The following is an 18,068-nucleotide window of genomic DNA, read 5'->3' on the forward strand; positions in this document are numbered from 1 at the left end:
GTCGCCGCAGTCGTGCTTCTTTCACCCTGGTGGATGTGGTAGAAGTCAAGAGTTCAAGTGTGTGATGCCCAGCACATGGGTGCACTGTGGGCAACGTGGGGTCGATCTGCGGCAGGGTTTTGCTCTTCGGGAACAGCCGCCGTGCCAGATGCTTAAAGTGGAGGCGGAAACGACAGACAAACAATCACCTTCAGGTCAACAGTCGTACTGTCGAACAGACAGACGAAAGCCGCGGCCAGGATGTCTGCACGTAGCAGAGGTCGTGCAAATCCCAATCAGGATGCCGACGAAGAGCGGCGGCTGTGGAAGGAGATCAAGGACAAGGCGAAGGATGTGGATGTGATGGTGGTAAGTATCCTTGCGATTACCCTGAATAATCGATACATCAGCTCGTTAGAGGCGAATGTGAAGAAAGCCGTGAAGCCATACTGACCGCTGAAGGCGCGATCAAATGAGATTGGGCAGGAGGTCCTCGAAGTAGAAACGCAACAAGCTGCGCTGCTAGAAGCAGACAAACCAAGCGATGCGGCGCTCGACGAGAGGCTAGAGAAGCTCTACAGAGAGAATGTCAAGCTCTGCGAAGAAGTATCGCACATCATCGAAGGCAAGTCGAACGACATGAACCTCCTCGACAGTATCAATATTCTGGCTGGCCTCCGAGAAGCTTCCGAAGAATCTGCCGCTCAGATGCAAGCTGCCCAGTCGCACCGCTCTGCAAGTGGCAAGCTCTCGAGGGCACCTAAGAAAGGTGGGGCGAAGGGTGGCTCCGCTGTGACGGCGACTACTGAGGATGTTGACGAGGTGTCTGCTGCACCGTCACCGAGAATCAGTTTGGGCCCTCGCCTCACTGCGAAGGAGAAGACGTCAAGATCTGGCAGCATCGCTACCACTCGGGAGACTTCCGTGAAAATTGAAGACGGTGCAGAGTCTGTTGCCAGCAGTGCAGACGGCACCTCCACCGCTACTGGACCCGTCAAAGGTTCTGCGAACAACAGACCTTCGAATCGTCTCGTCTTAAAGCTCAATGAAGTCGTGTTTTGTCGTCATGACATGAAGAACGCGGACCCCAAGAACCTTCCAGAGGGCGAAGGCATACTCTGTCGTGTCACAGCAGTGATAGGAGAAGGAAAGCAGCGCCGTTATGAAGTGCAAGATGCGGATACTCTGGGAGAGCCACCGCCACCACAACGAGCATCGGTCGCGCAGCTCCTTCAGATTCCAGACTCTAACAAAGGGCTACCAGACCTGCCTGCAAAGAAGCAGGTCATCGCGCAATACCCAGATACAACCACGTTTTACAAGGCTGATGTCAGCGAACCTTGGAAAGCGAAAGACCTTGGCAATGAAAAGGGAGAAATGGTGCGCCTCATCTTTCAGGAGGATGTTGAGGCTCGTGAAGTTGAACGGCGATTTGTGCTTCTAGATGGCAAATGAGCCGTGGTGTCTTGAGCGGAGCTTACGTCCATGCCCTGCACCATTGCTCCGTCCTCGTGGAATTTATTCCGGCGTAGGAAAGCGCTCACCTCCGAAGGAGAAACCTTCGTAGCTGCAGTAGCCCTCTGGTGGACAGCTGTTGAGGGAGCTGCGAGCAACCCATCGCACCTCTCGTACCCAACATCGACAGACACTTCGATGTTCAATTTGCATCTCAACAATAGAAATATCCACCGGGCACAATTTCAAGGCTCAATTGCTTCAGGGTAAAGCTATAAGGTATGTCAAGCTTGTCGCTTGCCAGAGATTTACCTCTATCTGCTGCGCTCGAGAGGTCTCCGCAGATGAAGCTCATGTATGATGTATTGGCTGATAGATATAAAGCACATAAGTATTGAATCATATGCTGCAGCATGGACGCGAAACATCGACCTCCGAACTTCAGCGAGCAGAGCGGTGCCGAGCATGAGCCCTCATCCTCTGCGGGCTGTGCCCAAGCCGGAAAGTCCGACCACAATGTCTCACCAGCGAACTGCACCCAGCCGTCTACGCTGATTCGAGGTGACAGAGGATCTCGAGCGTCCGATGGAATCGACCACTCCAGCAGGTATGTGGAGATATCACGACGCCTGGCATTGCCAATGTCAAACGGGCTTGCCCAATGATACAGTCGGCAATATCAAGGTGACGGTCCGCAGTGCCGGAGAAGGGGCTGACATCAGCGTCAGCGCTTCTCAGAATACTCGTATAATGAGAAATGAAACAGTCAACAGTGCACCCCATAGCGGTAATACACTACCCAGAAGATTCATCCTATCGCTCGGCGAAGTTATTTCCAACGGATTTGACCTCATTAGCGAAGCTCTAATGCCGGGTTTGCAGTCGGATGACTTCGATAACCACTCTCTGCCACGGAGAGTTGTTGATGGCTCAACTGACGTTCCCGTGGATGCCCTACCGGATGTTAAGATGACATCTCATCGCCAAAATGATATTGTTGGCATGGATGCCAGCCATAAATTCTCGGAGAAGCCACATAATGTTGGCTCTACGCCGGATGGACTTTTGTCTACGCCTCAGCGTCACTGTCTTCCCCGGCGGTCTTTCTCCGCCCCTACTTTAGCGTCTTCACAGCATGCGTCCTTCAAACGCAGCCGGGCAATTAGTGTTCCGGACCTGGAGGCTGGTAGTGCGTCGTATCTTCAGGTGCCCAGGGAAGACGCCAGTCTACCTGCAGATGGTGCAACGAGTAAAACTATCTCCAGCAATATACCCGAGGCTTTCACTGCCCCAGAGCTAGGCGTGCTTCCAGAAGAGTACGGACAAGACAAGCAGATGACGCATAAGTTAGCACCAGAGGATAGTACTGTTACACAGAGTCTACAAACGCCTAGACATTGTGACGTCGGAAACCTCCAAGATCGTGGTTCACCCCAAGCTGCAGGAGAAGCTCGACGACCGAACGTTCAAGACGAGCAGCATCAAGCTTCCACTGGAATCGCCAACACGCTTTCAGGTAATCAAGCAAGAATTGCGGGGCGAAGAGCAGATCTGGAGCATAATGTTGAAAACGAAGACAGCCCAATCTCTCCCCATACTCGTACGGCTGGCAGTGGATCCGCGAGGCAGGCAGCTGTGGAGCCTGACTCCGCACAGAACACCCAGTTACAGAGCCCTGACTTCAGTCCTGTGACAGACACGGGGCAGTCTAAGTTGCGCAGAAGCACTCGCGGAAGCTTCGAGCTCGATGGTGATGCCTGGATCCCACAGACACCAAAGGTTGGGCCATCCGTTGGCACGTCGAATGGCTTCGAGCAATTGAAGAAGTCCCTACGCATGACACCAATTCTCAAATTGGGCGAATCTCCCGAACAAGCTACGAAAAGACGCTCTACGCTGCAGAAGCCTCATAGACCTGATACTGTAGACAGTCAGCAGCAGGGAAGGAAAGACTCTGGCGGCGGTCTCATTACTTAGGACGATGAGAACCATGCTCCAGTTCTACCGAAGAACGGGAAAAGAACGAGAGGTGAAGAGAGCATTCAGCCGGGACGCTTTGCCATATCCTCACTTGCTAGCGAGTCCTCTGGCAAACTCCCTCGGAGTCCGCCTCCTCGCCCAAAACACAAGCGCAGCAATGCTGTAGTGCTCGATCGAGAAGAGCAAACGAAAGGTGCGTGCATTTTCGTTCACGCTCATCACATGGCCCCTTCACTGCATGGCATGTCAGATGTGTGCGTCAGCTCGTAGTGTGACCCATCGCCTGAACAACTTCTCCATTGGGTCTCGTGACTGTCACTGCCTGGGTCATCTTGATGCTCCTTAAGTACGACCAATGTGCGCTGACACATTCGTGCTGCAGTGACCGAGCTTCTCAAGTCGTCCTCAAGTATGCAGCAGCAAGACATCGCCGAAACCACAGCAGACAATAGCACAGCCGACAGTAGTGTCGCGGCAGGCAAAGCTATGCAGCCATCGCTGTCCCGAGGCCGCATCAGATTCGCGTTTCCCTCCAGCGCACGCTCCAAGCATACAGAGTCTGCACAAGATCCGAGCAGTAGGAACCGGAGAGAGGGAGCAGACGAGAACACGATGAATACTCAGCGACGAGCAGCCCTTGGCGCGCTGCAGCAAGAACATTCTAGTGTCGAGGAGCCTGAGGAGGACATGGCTGAAGACATTCGCATTCGCACGTATGCGTTCAACGCAACAGCACAGCAACACGACAGTCGGTCGATGTACAAGACGTTTCCGACGCCGACGAGGGACCAGGGAAAGTTGGCAGAGCTATTGAAGGCCTTTGGTGAGCACATCCTGCTGCGCGACGAAATGAAAGCACTGACGCGGAAACAGACGAGCAAGAAATCTACGCGCCAAAACGAAGGAGTCGTGACGAAGAGATTAGCGACATGCGGCGTAGTCTCTTGGCCGAGCGGAGGCCGAAGGGAGGAGAGTTGTTCACACTGGGACCAGCGGGCGGACGACCGTTGCGATTGCACGACGAGGACGACGACAAGCACGTGCACGTGCAAGCGGAAGGTAAGTTCGGGCCGTGCCGACGGGACGCGCTCACCTCGCTGACCTGCAACCGCAACTCAAGAACGCAGCAACACCGCCCAGTCGCAGCCCGCCGAGTAGCACACCGGGGATGCTGCACAGCTAGACCAACCACACGCCAGCGACGATCACATCCGTTCGGCAGTAGACTGACATCCAATCTCCTCGACGACAACGACATGGCCAACCAGAATGGCATGGGGGCGCCCAACGTTAACATGTACACTGGGATGAACGGCGGCGTCATGCCTTCCGCCGGCCACTACAGCGACATGCAGACATTGATGCAGAATATGGAGAATCTGAGTGGCTGGCTGGAGCAGAATCGACAGGATTGGGCACAAGTTCAAGAGGGCCTTGCCAAAGTCGAACGCTTGCAAGTATGTCTACCCTCGACATGCTCACTTTTCTTGATGGTACACTGCGCCTCTACCTTGGGTAGCCTCTGCATATCAAGTTCCTGATATACTTCTTTGGTGACACTGCAGTGCTTGTGAGCCCCAATGTTGACAAAGTCTTCGCGATGTAGGGCAGGCTCGCTCAGAGTGGTCAGGTCCCGCTGCTCAATGGCGATACACAGCGTACGAATCTCCTCGTTCACGTCTCAAATACAGGCCACTAGAACTGACCTGTGTTCACATCAGCTGTGCCCCGACCGGAGCAACCCACAGTGGCCCAACTGTCCGACTCTCTAGCCAAGGCAAATTCACAGATAGAGTCCCTCCGGAGTACGTACAACGATCATGTCAACCTGCAACGACTATACGAGGACACGCTCTCCGACACCACCGAACGCATACGCCAATACTGTTTCGAGCAGCAGAACCATATCATTGCGCTCCACCAACACTACACCACCCTGCTCTCGCAAAGCCGCAGTGAAACGGTCGAGGCACAATTGACACATCAGGCCTGGCAGGCGGGTCTGCAGCGCCTCAGCGGCGGTGTACGGGAGGCATTGAAGTCGAGACAGGAGGAAGGTATGCCCTACAAGCGGAGAATAGCCGCGCTCAAGGAGGAGAACAGAGTCCTGCGAAAGATGGTGGGTTGGGAGGCACCCGTGGACAGTGAAGATGAAGAAGAACTGGACGAAGAAGCGAGCCGAGGTAGGGTGCTGCAGGTGCCCGGTGTCGAGAGCGGAGTGGGCCATGGCGTATCTTGAAGAGAGAACAACACTTGCAACGATGACTTCACAGCCGAATATGCGACATCGCGACGCTGCGGCAACATTCGCGCGCGAAATGAACGCAGGCACTTCTCAAAACTGGCTTGCTCGAGAGATGACATCCAGAACGCTTTCGGAAACGTCCACCAAACATGATATGGGCACGGATGGATAAGATCCACATATGGGACACGACGTCCTATTCATGGCACTGTCGAGTTTGTGCATACAGAACCGCTCCGTCCGGTCAATCAGCTCGACTGCGGAGCTCACAAAGGGCTATGGGGTGCGACAGCACACACTTTTCAATGCAGATATTGGCATTGTCGCTGGGCTATGAATCGGATCAGGCCGCTTGTTACTGGATTGTGCGGATTGTGACTCGAAGTCGCAAGGATGAAAACACGAACAATGCTGATATACGATTAGCGTGAGAGGTCTGCGAAGAAAGAAATGTTTGTCAACGTCCTGTGGTCTGCCGGACCATCGGGCTGAGCCAATCTACATTATTAGTGGCGATGCTATGGTTCATCGTAGAAATGAAACGCGGACGATGCAGCTTGATTAGCCGGTCCAAAGATCGTAGACAAATCTAATAAATCGTCTCTCACTCTCATGCAGGTGCCAATGGCTCGTCACGTTACACGACGAAAAGCCTCGCCAACTGTGGCTGAACACCCTGACGATCGATGCTCGTTGAAGCATTTGGGCCGCAGCAGATCTCTATCGCTTCCAGCTTCATGTGCATATATGGAGATGTGGCGAAAAATGCCTCTTCGTTTTCTGTTGCAGGAATCTGTGCTCAGGCCGGAGCCACACTTGACGCAAGCACTGCAAGGTGCCTGGTTGTGGTGGCAAATCCAGAACATGTCTACGTCTCAGCGAAGCAGCCCGCCGAATGGGTAGTGTGGGAAGTGGACTGCGACAAGGGTCCGAGTCGAAACTAAGAAACGATCTGAGAAGTGGTGTGGCGGATATCTGATTCCACTGTCTCGGGTGATCAGGAGCTTGACATTACCTCCCGCTCCCGATGTTCTGACGGCGTGACCGGCGTGTCGGCCGACCGCGTGGACGGAGAGATTCGCGTAGCTTATCGGTATTCATCGAGAGCCCTGCGACTTCCTCAGAGTGCGAGAACGCGGGAAGTTGGAAGTTGATCAGCACAGTCACCACCACCCTGCAGACTTCCCAGAAAGCGTCAAGAAGGATGCACGATAGAGGGCTAGCCTGTTCTTCGAGGAGAGATGTGTGAAGACAAGCTCACATCGTCCGTGCTTTTGCATCGCTCCTCCTACATAATACGCAACGCCGCTCCGTGACCTCCGCAGTAGCAGCTGGACCCGGGACCAGGATCTGGCGGAAATCTTGATCAGAACATGGACCGATCGGCTCGTCCTTCCAGCTGACGGACCACCGTTTAGATCATGCACGACCAAGTTCCACACACAGTCTAATAACAGAGCAGGTGTTTGGACTCGCAGCACAGAGCACAGTCAAAGTGCCACTGCTGCTGTCAAGGCCTGATGAAGTCGACGCGCCCAACGTGCCACGCTGTCAATCAAGGGAACCTGCAGAGTTCGGGTCCTCCCCGCCGGCAACAATTGATGAATGTCTCGCGGAATGTTGGTGCCCGATGGAAGTTACTACTGCCGAACCACTCATCTCGATTAGACTCGATAGCCCTGCCACCGCCCTCATCAGCTGCACGATCTTGTGGCCAGGGTCCTCATGCTTGCGCGTGGCAGAAGGTCGGCAGGGAAATCTGTCTGTCCCCGTCTGAGACACCAGCGGCGAGAAGTGCGACAGTCGCCGCTGGCCAGTTGTCCACCACTTGTTGCTGTGCTGGCTTTCCGTGTACGTTGGGAGCGAAGCTGATGACAGCGGCTTCGTGCAGACCAGTGGACAGTTGTGCGCTCGTTCGAATATTACGGCCGCAGAGTGGAACTGTTGCACAGATCATCGCATCTCGTTACTGCGGCTCGCTTCACCCTGTCTCGTCAACCGCAAGGAGCATTGGACACGGCGGTCCAAACGGGGTCTTTGGCATTTGCATGACAGAGCCAATCGCGATGCAGCGTTAAGGACAACGAGGAGGGAAAATCTGCATGCTCGACTCTGGAAGAAGCACTTTCTACGCTTGGCAAAGTCCGTATTTTGCAAAAGCTATGAGACTTTCGGCGGCTGCATGCAGATCCAAGATCCAGCCAGTCTCAGCTGTCCGAAGTCTCTCTATCAACAGAGAGACTGTAGACAAGCGGACACAGTGATAACAGAAAGCACAATATGGAGAATGGACACGGACATATGATCTGCGACTCGGTGCTGTCACTCGATTCTATTCAAGTGCGAGGGTGCTATGTAGGGCATGCAGTAGTGAATCGTGCATGGAAAAGAGGGCGCACGCGATGTTGCGTACCTGGCGCTGACAGGCGGCGTCCGGAGGGATCCTTGCCGAGACGTACCATGCCGTGGATTGGCTCATCTCTGATCGAAAGGCTGCAGGGAGCATGGAATTGGTGTGCATGAACTGGGCACACAATCCGTGGCTGCTGAACCGCAGAAAGGCGTTGTGGCCTTGCGCCGCTGCCATGGCCGACAACCAAACGAGGTGCGCTGATGAGACGATGGAGCGTGCGAGATAGACGGCGTGACTGCTGACGGGGCGCAATTGTCTCTCGCGCGTATGTCGGGCATGTGCGAAGCCAGCGGGCACGGTAGTGAAACAGAGTTCTAGATGCGCGATCTCCGTCCGATCTGCAGGCTCTGGCGCGGCATGACAGCGTGTGCGACGAGAAACAATAACGCGACGGGCAGGCAGGCAGAGAGCGGTGCGACATGAAGGCTGTGGAAGTGCGTAGACGGGGAGTCGTGAGCCCAGCAGTGCTCGCATCGTGTTATCATCATCATCTGCAAAGGATGCACGGCCTGCCTGGGTATGTGATGGGGTGTTGCATGCTCCGATGATCTCGATCGGATGGCCTGTCATCATCGCTGGAACCACCCTGAGCACACCCTGGCCACACTACGATATCGTTCGTATTCAGCCATTCCGAGATCTTGCATCACTGGTGGGTGAAATCTTGCGTAAGTTACGCGTGAGCGAGATCTATATTGGTATCTTGGCGAGGACCGGAGCACTCGAGGACTCGGGGCTGTGAGCCTTTGAAGAGGAGTGTCAGGCTTGTTAAAGGCTCCATATGAACATGTGCAGTCGCGCATGCCATCTTGAGTGGCAAGTCCACTTCCTCTGCTCATGATCAAACGGAGTCTGGAGCGCTTGATGGTAGGATGTGCTACTCCCGTTCGGGGCAGTGGCGAAAGAGATAAACCCCTCAGAACTGCGTCTCGCTACGGAGCAAGATCTGGCGGTTGCTCGATATCGTCCCGACGGCCGCGCTACTGTACGCTGCTCGAGAGCGTCGCGCTGCCAGTACTTTTTGGGCCGTACTTTTGGCCCCACCGTCGCCCTGCCCTGCTGCTGCTGCTGGCACTGGCGAGCCGAACTCGTCTCGTCTCGTCCAGCGCTGCGTGCAAAAGACGTGCACCCATTTGGCGTGTCCCATCATCATCCACCGTTGTCGCCAGAAATCCGGGCAAAACCACGCGAGGAACCCGCTCATCTCTGCGCACCCAGGCACTCCCCTGCCTGGCGGGCACCATCAGATCTTGTCGATCTCCGCATCGTCGAGGCATGAGGGCTTCCACTGCTCTCTCCGACCGCAGCCCTCGCCCGCCGTACACAGTCGCTAGTCGACATCTTCTCGTAGCCTCGCTGCTCTCTTGACACTTGCCCGAACATGGACGCCAGCCGCCGGTACGTCGCAGTCGCATACCCTGACGCCGTCCCGCTGGAATGCTCTCGTCGTCGCCGTCGAGCGAGCGGCGAATGACTTCAATGCTGATGCTGACCACTCTCGCTCTCAGACCGCAGCTGCCTGCCCTGAGCTACCTCGAAGGCGACAAAGTTAAGCGCGAAGACGACGCCTACCAGCAACGCAGCAATGGCACGCCCCAAAGTTTGTCTGCCAGCGCTGGTGCCAGTCCCACCTATCACTACCCTCCAGGCCCTCCGCCCCCGTACAGTCACGCCAATGCTGCTCCGCCGACAAACACCTGGCCACAGTCCGTCCAAACACCGCCAGAGTCGCGCAGGACGAGCGAAAATGAGAAGGAAAGCATCAAACCACGGCAATCGCTGCCGTCCATCTCAGAAGCGCTGGGGAACGTAGATAACCCTTCATCGTTCGCTTCGACACCCGCTCCGCCTGCACCACTGCAGTCGTCGCATCTTGTGCAGTCGCACGCTCCCACACCACAGTCGCCATCTTCACGGAGGTCGTATCCTATGGAGCCTCCCCAGGCTCTATCGTCGGCCACATTTCCGAGTTCCAATAACTACCAGTCACAACATCGACCAGAGCCGCCCCGCCAGTCCTCGTATCCTCCGGCAGAACCAGGCCGGCCAGCATCTACGATTTACACCTCCACTGCAGAGTCCAAGCCCATCTATCTGCAGAACTCGCACGAACCGACCCGGCAACCTTCCCAGCCAGCGACCCTATCTCGTGCAGAAGAGAGGTCGCCTACTCATGAGCCGTCGTATCCCGCACGCTCAAGCAACTCGATGGGCCCTCCCTCCAGTTTTCCTTACGGCTATGCTCCGTATCCACCCCGCTATGCTGAGTCTGGGGCATCCACGAGCAATTCATCCGGGCCTATCTACCAACCCTCGACCACCTATGGACCACCGAGGCCTCTCCAGAGCGGACTGAAGACTGGAAGCTCCCGCTTCGAAGATCGTGGGCTGGCGCATCATAGCAATACTGTAAAGCGACATCTGGACTTTTTCGATCTGGAGGCATCTCTTAACGAGGTATGTTTCACCGCACTAATGGTGCTCGCGGGTGCACCAACGCAATATTTGCGTTTGCTAATCACCGTTTAGATTGCTTCCACGAGCGGTATATTGAGCGATTTCTCTCGTCGATATGGGGATCGCATGCATCACACTCAGCGATCAGGCGCTTCACTCAATACCCTTCCCGGGCTTGTGGAAGTCGATGATATGATCAACAAGTCGAGGGTAGCACACGATTGTTTGATCAAGATTCGTGACGTGGTTCTACAGCAACAAGCTCTGTTTGAGCAGCAAGCGGCAGATCAGAGGCAACAGCACAAGCTGTACGACCAGCGCCAATCATCTGCGCCGGATGGCCAGCACCATGATGGCGAAGACAGCAAAGGCGGTGGCTTCGCTGGTGTCGACACCAAGAAGCGTCGTGGGAGAGCTGCACCGCCTGGCCGTTGTCATAGCTGCAATCGAGCCGAGACTCCCGAGTGGCGACGAGGACCGGATGGCGCGCGAACACTCTGCAATGCTTGTGGCCTCCACTATGCCAAACTGACTCGGAAAAACAATGGAACGAACAAAAACACGAGCATCGGCAGTTCGAATTTGCGACCGAAAGAAAATATGCCTTGAGAGGCCTCGGCAGGGCTCTGTTTCCTACCGACCTGCCACACGTCACCAGTAATAGCTGGCTCATTTTTGACGCACGTGGAACAGTTGTACTCTGCTACTGCTTGTGCTTAACATTTAGCGATACCCGACTTCGGCATTTTTTCCCTCGCGAGGGCATAGTTCCGGAGTTTATGAGAAAATTCTTTGCGATGTGGGAAAAGAGTTGTGCAGCGTTATGAGACGCTATGAAAGCCTGCTTGGCCAGGCGTAAGATGGATGATTTTGCCGCAACGAGTTGCACGAAGTCCCTCTCGAATCTGGCAGAGCGCCATGAAGATCGAGGGGATGTTTTATTGGGGGAACCGGCGTTGACTTTGGTTTCCACGGCCGTTCATCCACGAGGAGCTTATCAGAGCTCGGGACTCTGCATGGGACGGCGTTGGCACGCACGGCGTGAGGCGGCACAAATTGTATGTCTCGTCATCGGAGTGGAGATTGTGGCCTGTATCCATGGCAGCTAGGGAAGGTGTACATAGATGGATAGGCGAGCTTCGCCACCACGAAACAATCCCGCAATTCTTCACCAACCGTGCCGTGGTGCGCCTTGAGCGAGATGTCTATATGAAACATTGTGGTTCGATCGTGGAAGGTGCGCCGCACATCGTAAGGCTACGGCATTCGAGGAGGGTGTCTTGATAGATATCATAGGCAGTAGACTAACGAGCAGACGGCCCGGAGACTCGTGAAATCTTATACTCAGATTCCCAGTGGTCGGGCAAGGAGTATATACAGTAGCCTGCTGAAGTGAAGACTTTCCGGTGGAGAGTTTTTCCGAGAGATGGCCCCGCAGGACGGCGGGGACCATTGGATGAGCGCAGCAGGACATCATCGATTGCTGATTAATTGTCGCCATTGCGCCAGCAACATATTTCCGCGCCATCAATAATTCTCGAGTGTGCAGCACCCAGGCCAGGTTCGACAGCAGTTGCTCGCCACTCGCTGCTGCCAACGACCAGGACCAGGACCCTGGCGAGTGCTCAACAGCGCGTGGAGAAAGCGGAGGGGCGAAAAACGAGAGCGCATGTCGTGCTCGACATAGCGCCGCGAAACCGGCCGCGACTCGACCCAAATGCCCTTTTCTGACAACGATTTTGCCTCGAGCACGCACCTGCAGAGTCGGCGGTGACACTGCGTATCCCTGCAGCTTTGGAAGCGGGCGACGGCGTACACGCTTGCACACGACCGAGAACACGATGGGGCTGCTGTAGGAAACGCCCCTCGCCATCGAGTCATCGCAAGAACAAATGTTGATCGCAAGTCTAGTGCCGTGGGAACGCCACTCGAATGGCCAGAGGCCAAAAAGGTCGCTGCACACGTGCGAGAGTGGGGCATCGAGGTATGTCTGCTCACACAAAGCTCGCGGCAGCTCACAATCGCTAACGCTGCCGAAAGCAACTGCTGGCCATCTGGAACCGCTCAAAGGGCAAGGAGCGCGACGCATTGTTATGGGGCGATGAGGTATGGTAAGCAGCGCTAGTCCGTCCAGAACGATGGAGTTGACTCGGGACAAGATCGAATACCTGGTCGTTTCCTTCGACGATGAGAAGAAAGAGGTCAAGCTCTCGCTACGCCAAGCAGAGATCCTGGAGGCCCTCGCCAGAGATGAAGAATTACTCAGGCAGGGTGGAGGTGTACCGGACCTGGCAAAAGGCGTCGTGAAGTGAGACGTCCCATCCTTGTGCATGAAGAGCTCACTGACGTGCAGCAGATCTTCATGGCCTGCTCCGACATTTCATCCCGAATTCGGTCGATTCATGCTCGAAGCCACACCCGGCAAACCGTGGAGTATCAACTTGAAAGACCTCCTCGATGTGGAAACGGACATGAAATGGAGACGCAAAATTGCCAAGGACCACATCTATCAGCACGAGTATCCTATCACACTGACCACGTTCCCGCTGTTGGGCGATCGCAAATCGATTACTCCATATTTCCCTCCGTCGGGCCCCAAGCTTCGCTCGCAGTTTGTTCCGGATGAGATCGCGAACCCTCATATCAGATTTCCGACTCTGGCGGCAAACATACGGTGGCGTAGGGGGCGGAAAGTAGAGCTCAATGTGCCAGTATTTCACGACACGAACACGCCGAGCCCATGGAAGGACCCGACTGTCAACTACGATCTGCACGACTGGCCCGAAGATGATGACGTGAGAAATGGTGCCGCCAAAGACGATCACATCTACATGGACGCAATGGCCTTTGGAATGGGCTCCTGTTGTTTGCAAATTACCTTCCAGGCCAAGAATGTCACCGAGGGCCGCATAATGTACGATCAACTCTCACCACTGGGACCAATCCTCCTCGCTCTCACAGCAGCAACGCCAATCTATAAAGGCTTTTTGGCCGATACCGACGTTCGCTGGAACCAGATCAGCCGGGCTGTTGATGATCGCACCCCCGAGGAATTGGGCGAGAAACCACTTGTGAATGACCGATGGCGCATTCCTAAGTCACGATATGCCAGTAACAGTACCTATATTGCTCAAGACCCGCGGCTGCGACAGGAATATCTCGACCCGGACTTGATTGTTGACGAGAAGTTGAAGTCGCGACTAGTCGAGGGAGGAATGGACGATCTACTGGCGACACACTTCGCGCATCTGTTCATTCGCGATCCGATCGTTGTCTTCAACGAAGACTTGAAAGAGCTTGATCTCGACAAGACCGATCACTTTGAGAACCTGCAGAGCACAAACTGGCAGCACATGCGGTTCAAGCCGCCTCCACCAGGTAGTGACATTGGGTGGCGCGTCGAGGTGCGGCCAATGGAGATTCAAATCACTGACTTTGAGAACGCTGCATTCTCTGTGTTCGTGGTCCTCATCACTCGCGCAATCCTGAGCTTCGGCCTCAACTTTTATCTACCTATACCGCGGACAACAGAGAACATGGAAACTGCACATAAACGAGACGCCGTGCTCAACGACAAATTCTACTTCCGCAAAGATCCTTTGCCAAAGAGATTGCCCAGACTCAACGGCGCGTCAGCACCTCCTTCTGGCACTAATACTCCCCAGGCTAGCAGACCACCCAGCCCAGGTCCTGTCGAAGATGAGTACGAACTCATGACGGTAGACGAGATCATCAACGGCAAAGCCGACGGCGGTTTCCCCGGTCTTATCCCTCTGGTCGAATCCTACCTTGACAGCATCAATGTGGACGTCGAGACTAGATGCGAGCTGGCGCAATATCTAGCTCTGATTAGGGGCCGCGCGAACGGTACGTTGTGGACCGCTGCGAAGTGGATTCGTCATTTCGTGCGTGATCACAGCGACTACCAGAAGGATAGCGTGGTTCATGACAAGATCGTCTACGATCTGGTCAAAGCCGCAGAGAGGGTTACTGTGCACGAAGGTCGGGATGGTTTCGCCAAGGAAATGCTAGGACGATCCAGGGAGCAGTGAATGGCGACATGAGTCGTAATGTGAGAGCGATGGCGACAGCGTGCTGCTTATGCTATGCGAAGCGTTTCGCAACCACCTGAGAATGGCCGGCGGCTGGTGAACATAGCTTTCGGGGAGACCATAGACCTACTCATAGATACGAAAGGCAGCCTCACGTCCTGTGCACGCAATTAGTTCCTTTGAGGCGCAGATTCATCCAAGTAAGTGGTTGAAACCAGAACACGTTGAATTCCATCTATTGCTCAATCTATCTGCCATTCGCGTCAACAAGTCTGGTTCCTGTTTTGCGCGAGTATAGTGTCCCAAGATCGTGGTCCAAAGCTGAGCCGCTCGCGGTTGCAAGTTTACCCAACGGCGCCATGTTTGCTGGCGAGCTCGGAGATATCGAAGGAGCGGCACGTTGACCCCTTAGCTTGCCTATTTGGGCACGTATGCGGCTCACCAGACCAGCCAGCGGAGACTTGGGCACTTCTTCCAGTAACACGAATCGACGGATGAGAAGATTGAAGATGCTACCAAAGCCAAGAGCGATGACTGTCGAAGTCAGGATGATGACATTGTACGGCATACTGAAGTCCGGCGTGGGCAGAGGCAGCAGAAGTGATGTCGTCCGCAGAAAGCTGTCGGCTTCTTCACCTGATGATGGTAAGACTCTGATGATGGCGGGGGGCACATCAAACCCTCTATTCGCATCGGGCGGGTACTCAGTGTAGCGCAGAATGGCCTTCTCGAAGTCGTAGGTCAACTGGACTGTAGAATTTGCTGGGACATTCAGCAGTAGCTCGAGATGGGTTCCTTTGCGTCGATCGATGGCAGGTGTGTAGTACATCTTCTCCGTCTCGGCTCCATTGATCCGCAGGGTGTGCATGTATGGTCTGAGGAACCACGGTAGACTCTCGAGGTACACGATACGGATGGGCGTCGCGTATGGATTCACAATGACTGTATGCATACCGCCTCGCTCTTGCCCGTAGCCAGTGATTTGCCTGCTTGCATGTAGCAGCTCTACGTGATCTTGGTCGGGGCCGGAGATGCCTTGTTCTGGTGATGATAGATCAAATTCTGCATTCTGCGATAGACGATACGATCGCCATTGGCCCTCATGCTGGGAGGTGGCAGCGGTGCTTGGTGTGACCTCCACTTGCCTTGAGGATGGCACCTCCAACGAGACTTCGGCGGTGTCCTGTGTGAGACCGAGCGCACAGCTTCCTTGTATGGGTCGGCCGAAGATACGACTCAACGACCATTCCATGTCACCCTGCAGCGCCTTCGGATAGCAGGTATCATGACCATTGTAAGGCTTGCTCTCGTCACATGGAATTTGTTCAATGGGAGGAGGACGAGGAATGGGGTTATCCTGTGGACGCATGCTCCGCTCAAGGTCGACAACCAGGTCGACGGTCTGATCAATCTCGAGCGAACACTGTCCCTCGCCGCTGCAGCGCGGCCGGACATCGATCGACATGGTCTGCCAGTTGGCATCAAACACTTTGTGGCCATCAAGCAAGCTGGACACGCCGGCCTTGCCCTTGCATGGCAAGAGCTTAAGGAACGGAGTCAGATTCTCGGTGCAGACGACTTCGTGTGGCAACATGCCGTGCATCAAGTGAAGATTCGAGCTCCGGTGCAGTACCGGCCCCTCGGGTTCGAAGGTCAGAATCGGCTGGATGGTCTTGGTCTGGTCAATGAAGTTGAGACTGGCGCAGAAAAGGCCACTCAGGCTGTTGACCAGGCCACTCCATCGCTCTTCAGCCTCGTCGCGCGAGCTGCCTTCCATCCATGCCCAAAGCTCCACGCCGGTACCGCCCTCGCGACGCCCATTGCGCGGCCGACTGCCCCAACTCTCTTCATCCCAGCGGCCGAGCGCGAAGCGGAGGTGGAGTTCCGTAGTGTGGGTATACTGTAGTATCTGGGCCAGTGATCGAGGAAAGAAGCGAAAGTGCTGGTTGTCATAGTCGGCGAGCGTCGTCGAGGCCGTGAAGTTGAAGCCGGCGTAGAGAGCGCCCCCTGGCAGCGGGCGTAGATGAAGATGCTCGGAGTAGTCGGCGAGTGCGGCGGCGTAGGCAGCGCTGATCAGGCTGGCGGGCAGAGCCAGCAGCGACAGTGCCAACCTCATGGCGCTGGTGCTGTCCCTCCGCAGCGGACAGCCTCCCAGCGCGACTGTGGGAGACGTGTCGTGGTAGTCTCTCCGGTGGGGTCGCGTCGGCGTTCGGAGCTGCGAACGCCGACGGATGCCTCAGCCCTGCAACTAGACCAGGTACCGCATCGTGGAAAGTCGAACAGTCGACTTGCACAGCAACATCAACACCCGCACACGTGCTGTGCCTCCGTACAACATGGCGGCCGAACAGCGCAAGCTGCTCGAGCAGCTCATGGGCGACTCCATGCTCGCGGCGCCGGGCATGGTCAAACAGTCTGCCCTCACCATCACCGATCCCAAGGTCTGCCGTTCGTACTTGTGCGGCAGCTGCCCCCACGATCTGTTCACCAACACCAAGCAAGACATCGGCGCCTGCAGCAAACAGCATCAGCCAAATCTGCGTGAGGAATACCAGGCTGCATCGGATGCGCAGAAGCGCGAATGGGGGTTCGACTTCGACTACCAGCGCGACATTGGGGCCTATGTCAGCGAGTGCGATCGTCGTATCGATGCGGCCCAGCGACGTTTGGAAAAAACACCTGACGAAATCCGCCAAACCAATGCGCTGCTCAAGCAGATCGGCGATCTGACCAGGACCATCGAAGCAGGCATGCTGGAAGTCGAAATACTGTCCGAGCAAGGCGCAGTGAATCTGGCTGTGCAAGAATTCCACAACTTGAAGCTCAAAAAACTGCAAAAAGAAGAGCGTGAGCGCGAACTGAAGTCGCTGTCGGACACTTCTGGACCTAGTGGGCACCAGAAATTGCAAGTATGCGACGTATGTGGAGCATATCTGTCCCGCCTCGATAACGACCGGCGCTTAGCGGACCATTTCTTTGGCAAGATGCATTTGGGATATGCTCAGATGCGCAAAGAGGCCGAGCGGCTGTCAAAGGAGCTGAAAGGACGCCAGGCGCCAATCAGACATGAGCCTGCCGATGACAGAGGCTACGACGATGGCTATGGCGGAGGTTACGGCGGCAGGAACAACTACGGTGGGGGAGGCAGAGGAGGATTTAGAGGACGTGGGCGTGGTGGGGGTGGCGGCTCTTATGGATCGCGGTGGTAGAGGAAGATGGCGGAATGGCCAAAATGAAACACCCAACATTATCAGGCATTCTCCGACCCGGCGAAGCTTCATGGACAGTGATCAAACGCATAGGTGGAGAGTCACCTAGATGCCGGCTCTTAAGCCACAACATCACAAGACAGAGGGGGAACTCCAATGTTGTCGTTACGGCACGCGACTTACAACAGGACTGCGCCACGGGCATTCAACGCGACATGATTCAAGTCCTCTTTGGACTGCAGCATGTTTGGCTCACGACCATACCATGATGGAGCAGA

General features: G+C 55.3%; 8 protein-coding genes across 8 annotated transcripts; 7 read left to right on the forward strand and 1 right to left on the reverse strand.

The window, feature by feature from the left end:
- Positions 1-240: 240 nt before the first annotated feature.
- RHO25_001115 (uncharacterized protein) lies at positions 241-1,434 on the forward strand (the record flags this gene model as incomplete). Its single annotated transcript, XM_023593725.2, has 2 exons — positions 241-348; positions 442-1,434. 2 exons carry the CDS (start codon positions 241-243, stop codon positions 1,432-1,434), a joined length of 1,101 nt encoding a protein of 366 aa, XP_023458861.1.
- Positions 1,435-1,847: 413 nt separating this feature from the next.
- Positions 1,848-3,411, forward strand: RHO25_001116 (uncharacterized protein; the record flags this gene model as incomplete). Its single annotated transcript, XM_065602074.1, has 2 exons — positions 1,848-2,041; positions 2,163-3,411. 2 exons carry the CDS (start codon positions 1,848-1,850, stop codon positions 3,409-3,411), a joined length of 1,443 nt encoding a protein of 480 aa, XP_065458146.1.
- A 414-nt stretch (positions 3,412-3,825) lies between these two features.
- On the forward strand, positions 3,826-4,572 carry RHO25_001117 (uncharacterized protein; the record flags this gene model as incomplete). The annotated part of the gene is made up of 3 exons (XM_023593726.1): positions 3,826-4,237; positions 4,288-4,473; positions 4,535-4,572. The coding sequence occupies 3 exons, from the start codon at positions 3,826-3,828 to the stop codon at positions 4,570-4,572; spliced, it is 636 nt and encodes a 211-aa protein (XP_023458862.1).
- Positions 4,573-4,670: 98 nt separating this feature from the next.
- RHO25_001118 (uncharacterized protein) lies at positions 4,671-5,653 on the forward strand (the record flags this gene model as incomplete). The annotated part of the gene is made up of 3 exons (XM_023593727.2): positions 4,671-4,871; positions 5,021-5,072; positions 5,136-5,653. The coding sequence occupies 3 exons, from the start codon at positions 4,671-4,673 to the stop codon at positions 5,651-5,653; spliced, it is 771 nt and encodes a 256-aa protein (XP_023458859.1).
- Positions 5,654-9,453: 3,800 nt separating this feature from the next.
- Positions 9,454-11,138, forward strand: RHO25_001119 (uncharacterized protein; the record flags this gene model as incomplete). The annotated part of the gene is made up of 3 exons (XM_023593728.2): positions 9,454-9,470; positions 9,581-10,529; positions 10,602-11,138. 3 exons carry the CDS (start codon positions 9,454-9,456, stop codon positions 11,136-11,138), a joined length of 1,503 nt encoding a protein of 500 aa, XP_023458860.1.
- A 1,232-nt stretch (positions 11,139-12,370) lies between these two features.
- Positions 12,371-14,581, forward strand: GCS1 (ADP-ribosylation factor GTPase-activating protein gcs1; the record flags this gene model as incomplete). Its single annotated transcript, XM_023593729.2, has 5 exons — positions 12,371-12,381; positions 12,441-12,513; positions 12,570-12,635; positions 12,689-12,837; positions 12,886-14,581. 5 exons carry the CDS (start codon positions 12,371-12,373, stop codon positions 14,579-14,581), a joined length of 1,995 nt encoding a protein of 664 aa, XP_023458867.1.
- A 247-nt stretch (positions 14,582-14,828) lies between these two features.
- Positions 14,829-16,697, reverse strand: RHO25_001121 (uncharacterized protein; the record flags this gene model as incomplete). The annotated part of the gene is made up of 1 exon (XM_023593730.2): positions 14,829-16,697. One exon carries the CDS (start codon positions 16,695-16,697, stop codon positions 14,829-14,831), a length of 1,869 nt encoding a protein of 622 aa, XP_023458868.1.
- A 220-nt stretch (positions 16,698-16,917) lies between these two features.
- On the forward strand, positions 16,918-17,790 carry RHO25_001122 (uncharacterized protein; the record flags this gene model as incomplete). The annotated part of the gene is made up of 1 exon (XM_023593731.2): positions 16,918-17,790. The coding sequence occupies one exon, from the start codon at positions 16,918-16,920 to the stop codon at positions 17,788-17,790; it is 873 nt and encodes a 290-aa protein (XP_023459966.1).
- Between the last annotated feature and the right edge of the window lie 278 nt (positions 17,791-18,068).

This window comes from Cercospora beticola, chromosome 1 (genome assembly GCF_033473495.1).
Source record: "Cercospora beticola chromosome 1, complete sequence".
NCBI lineage: Eukaryota > Fungi > Ascomycota > Dothideomycetes > Mycosphaerellales > Mycosphaerellaceae > Cercospora > Cercospora beticola.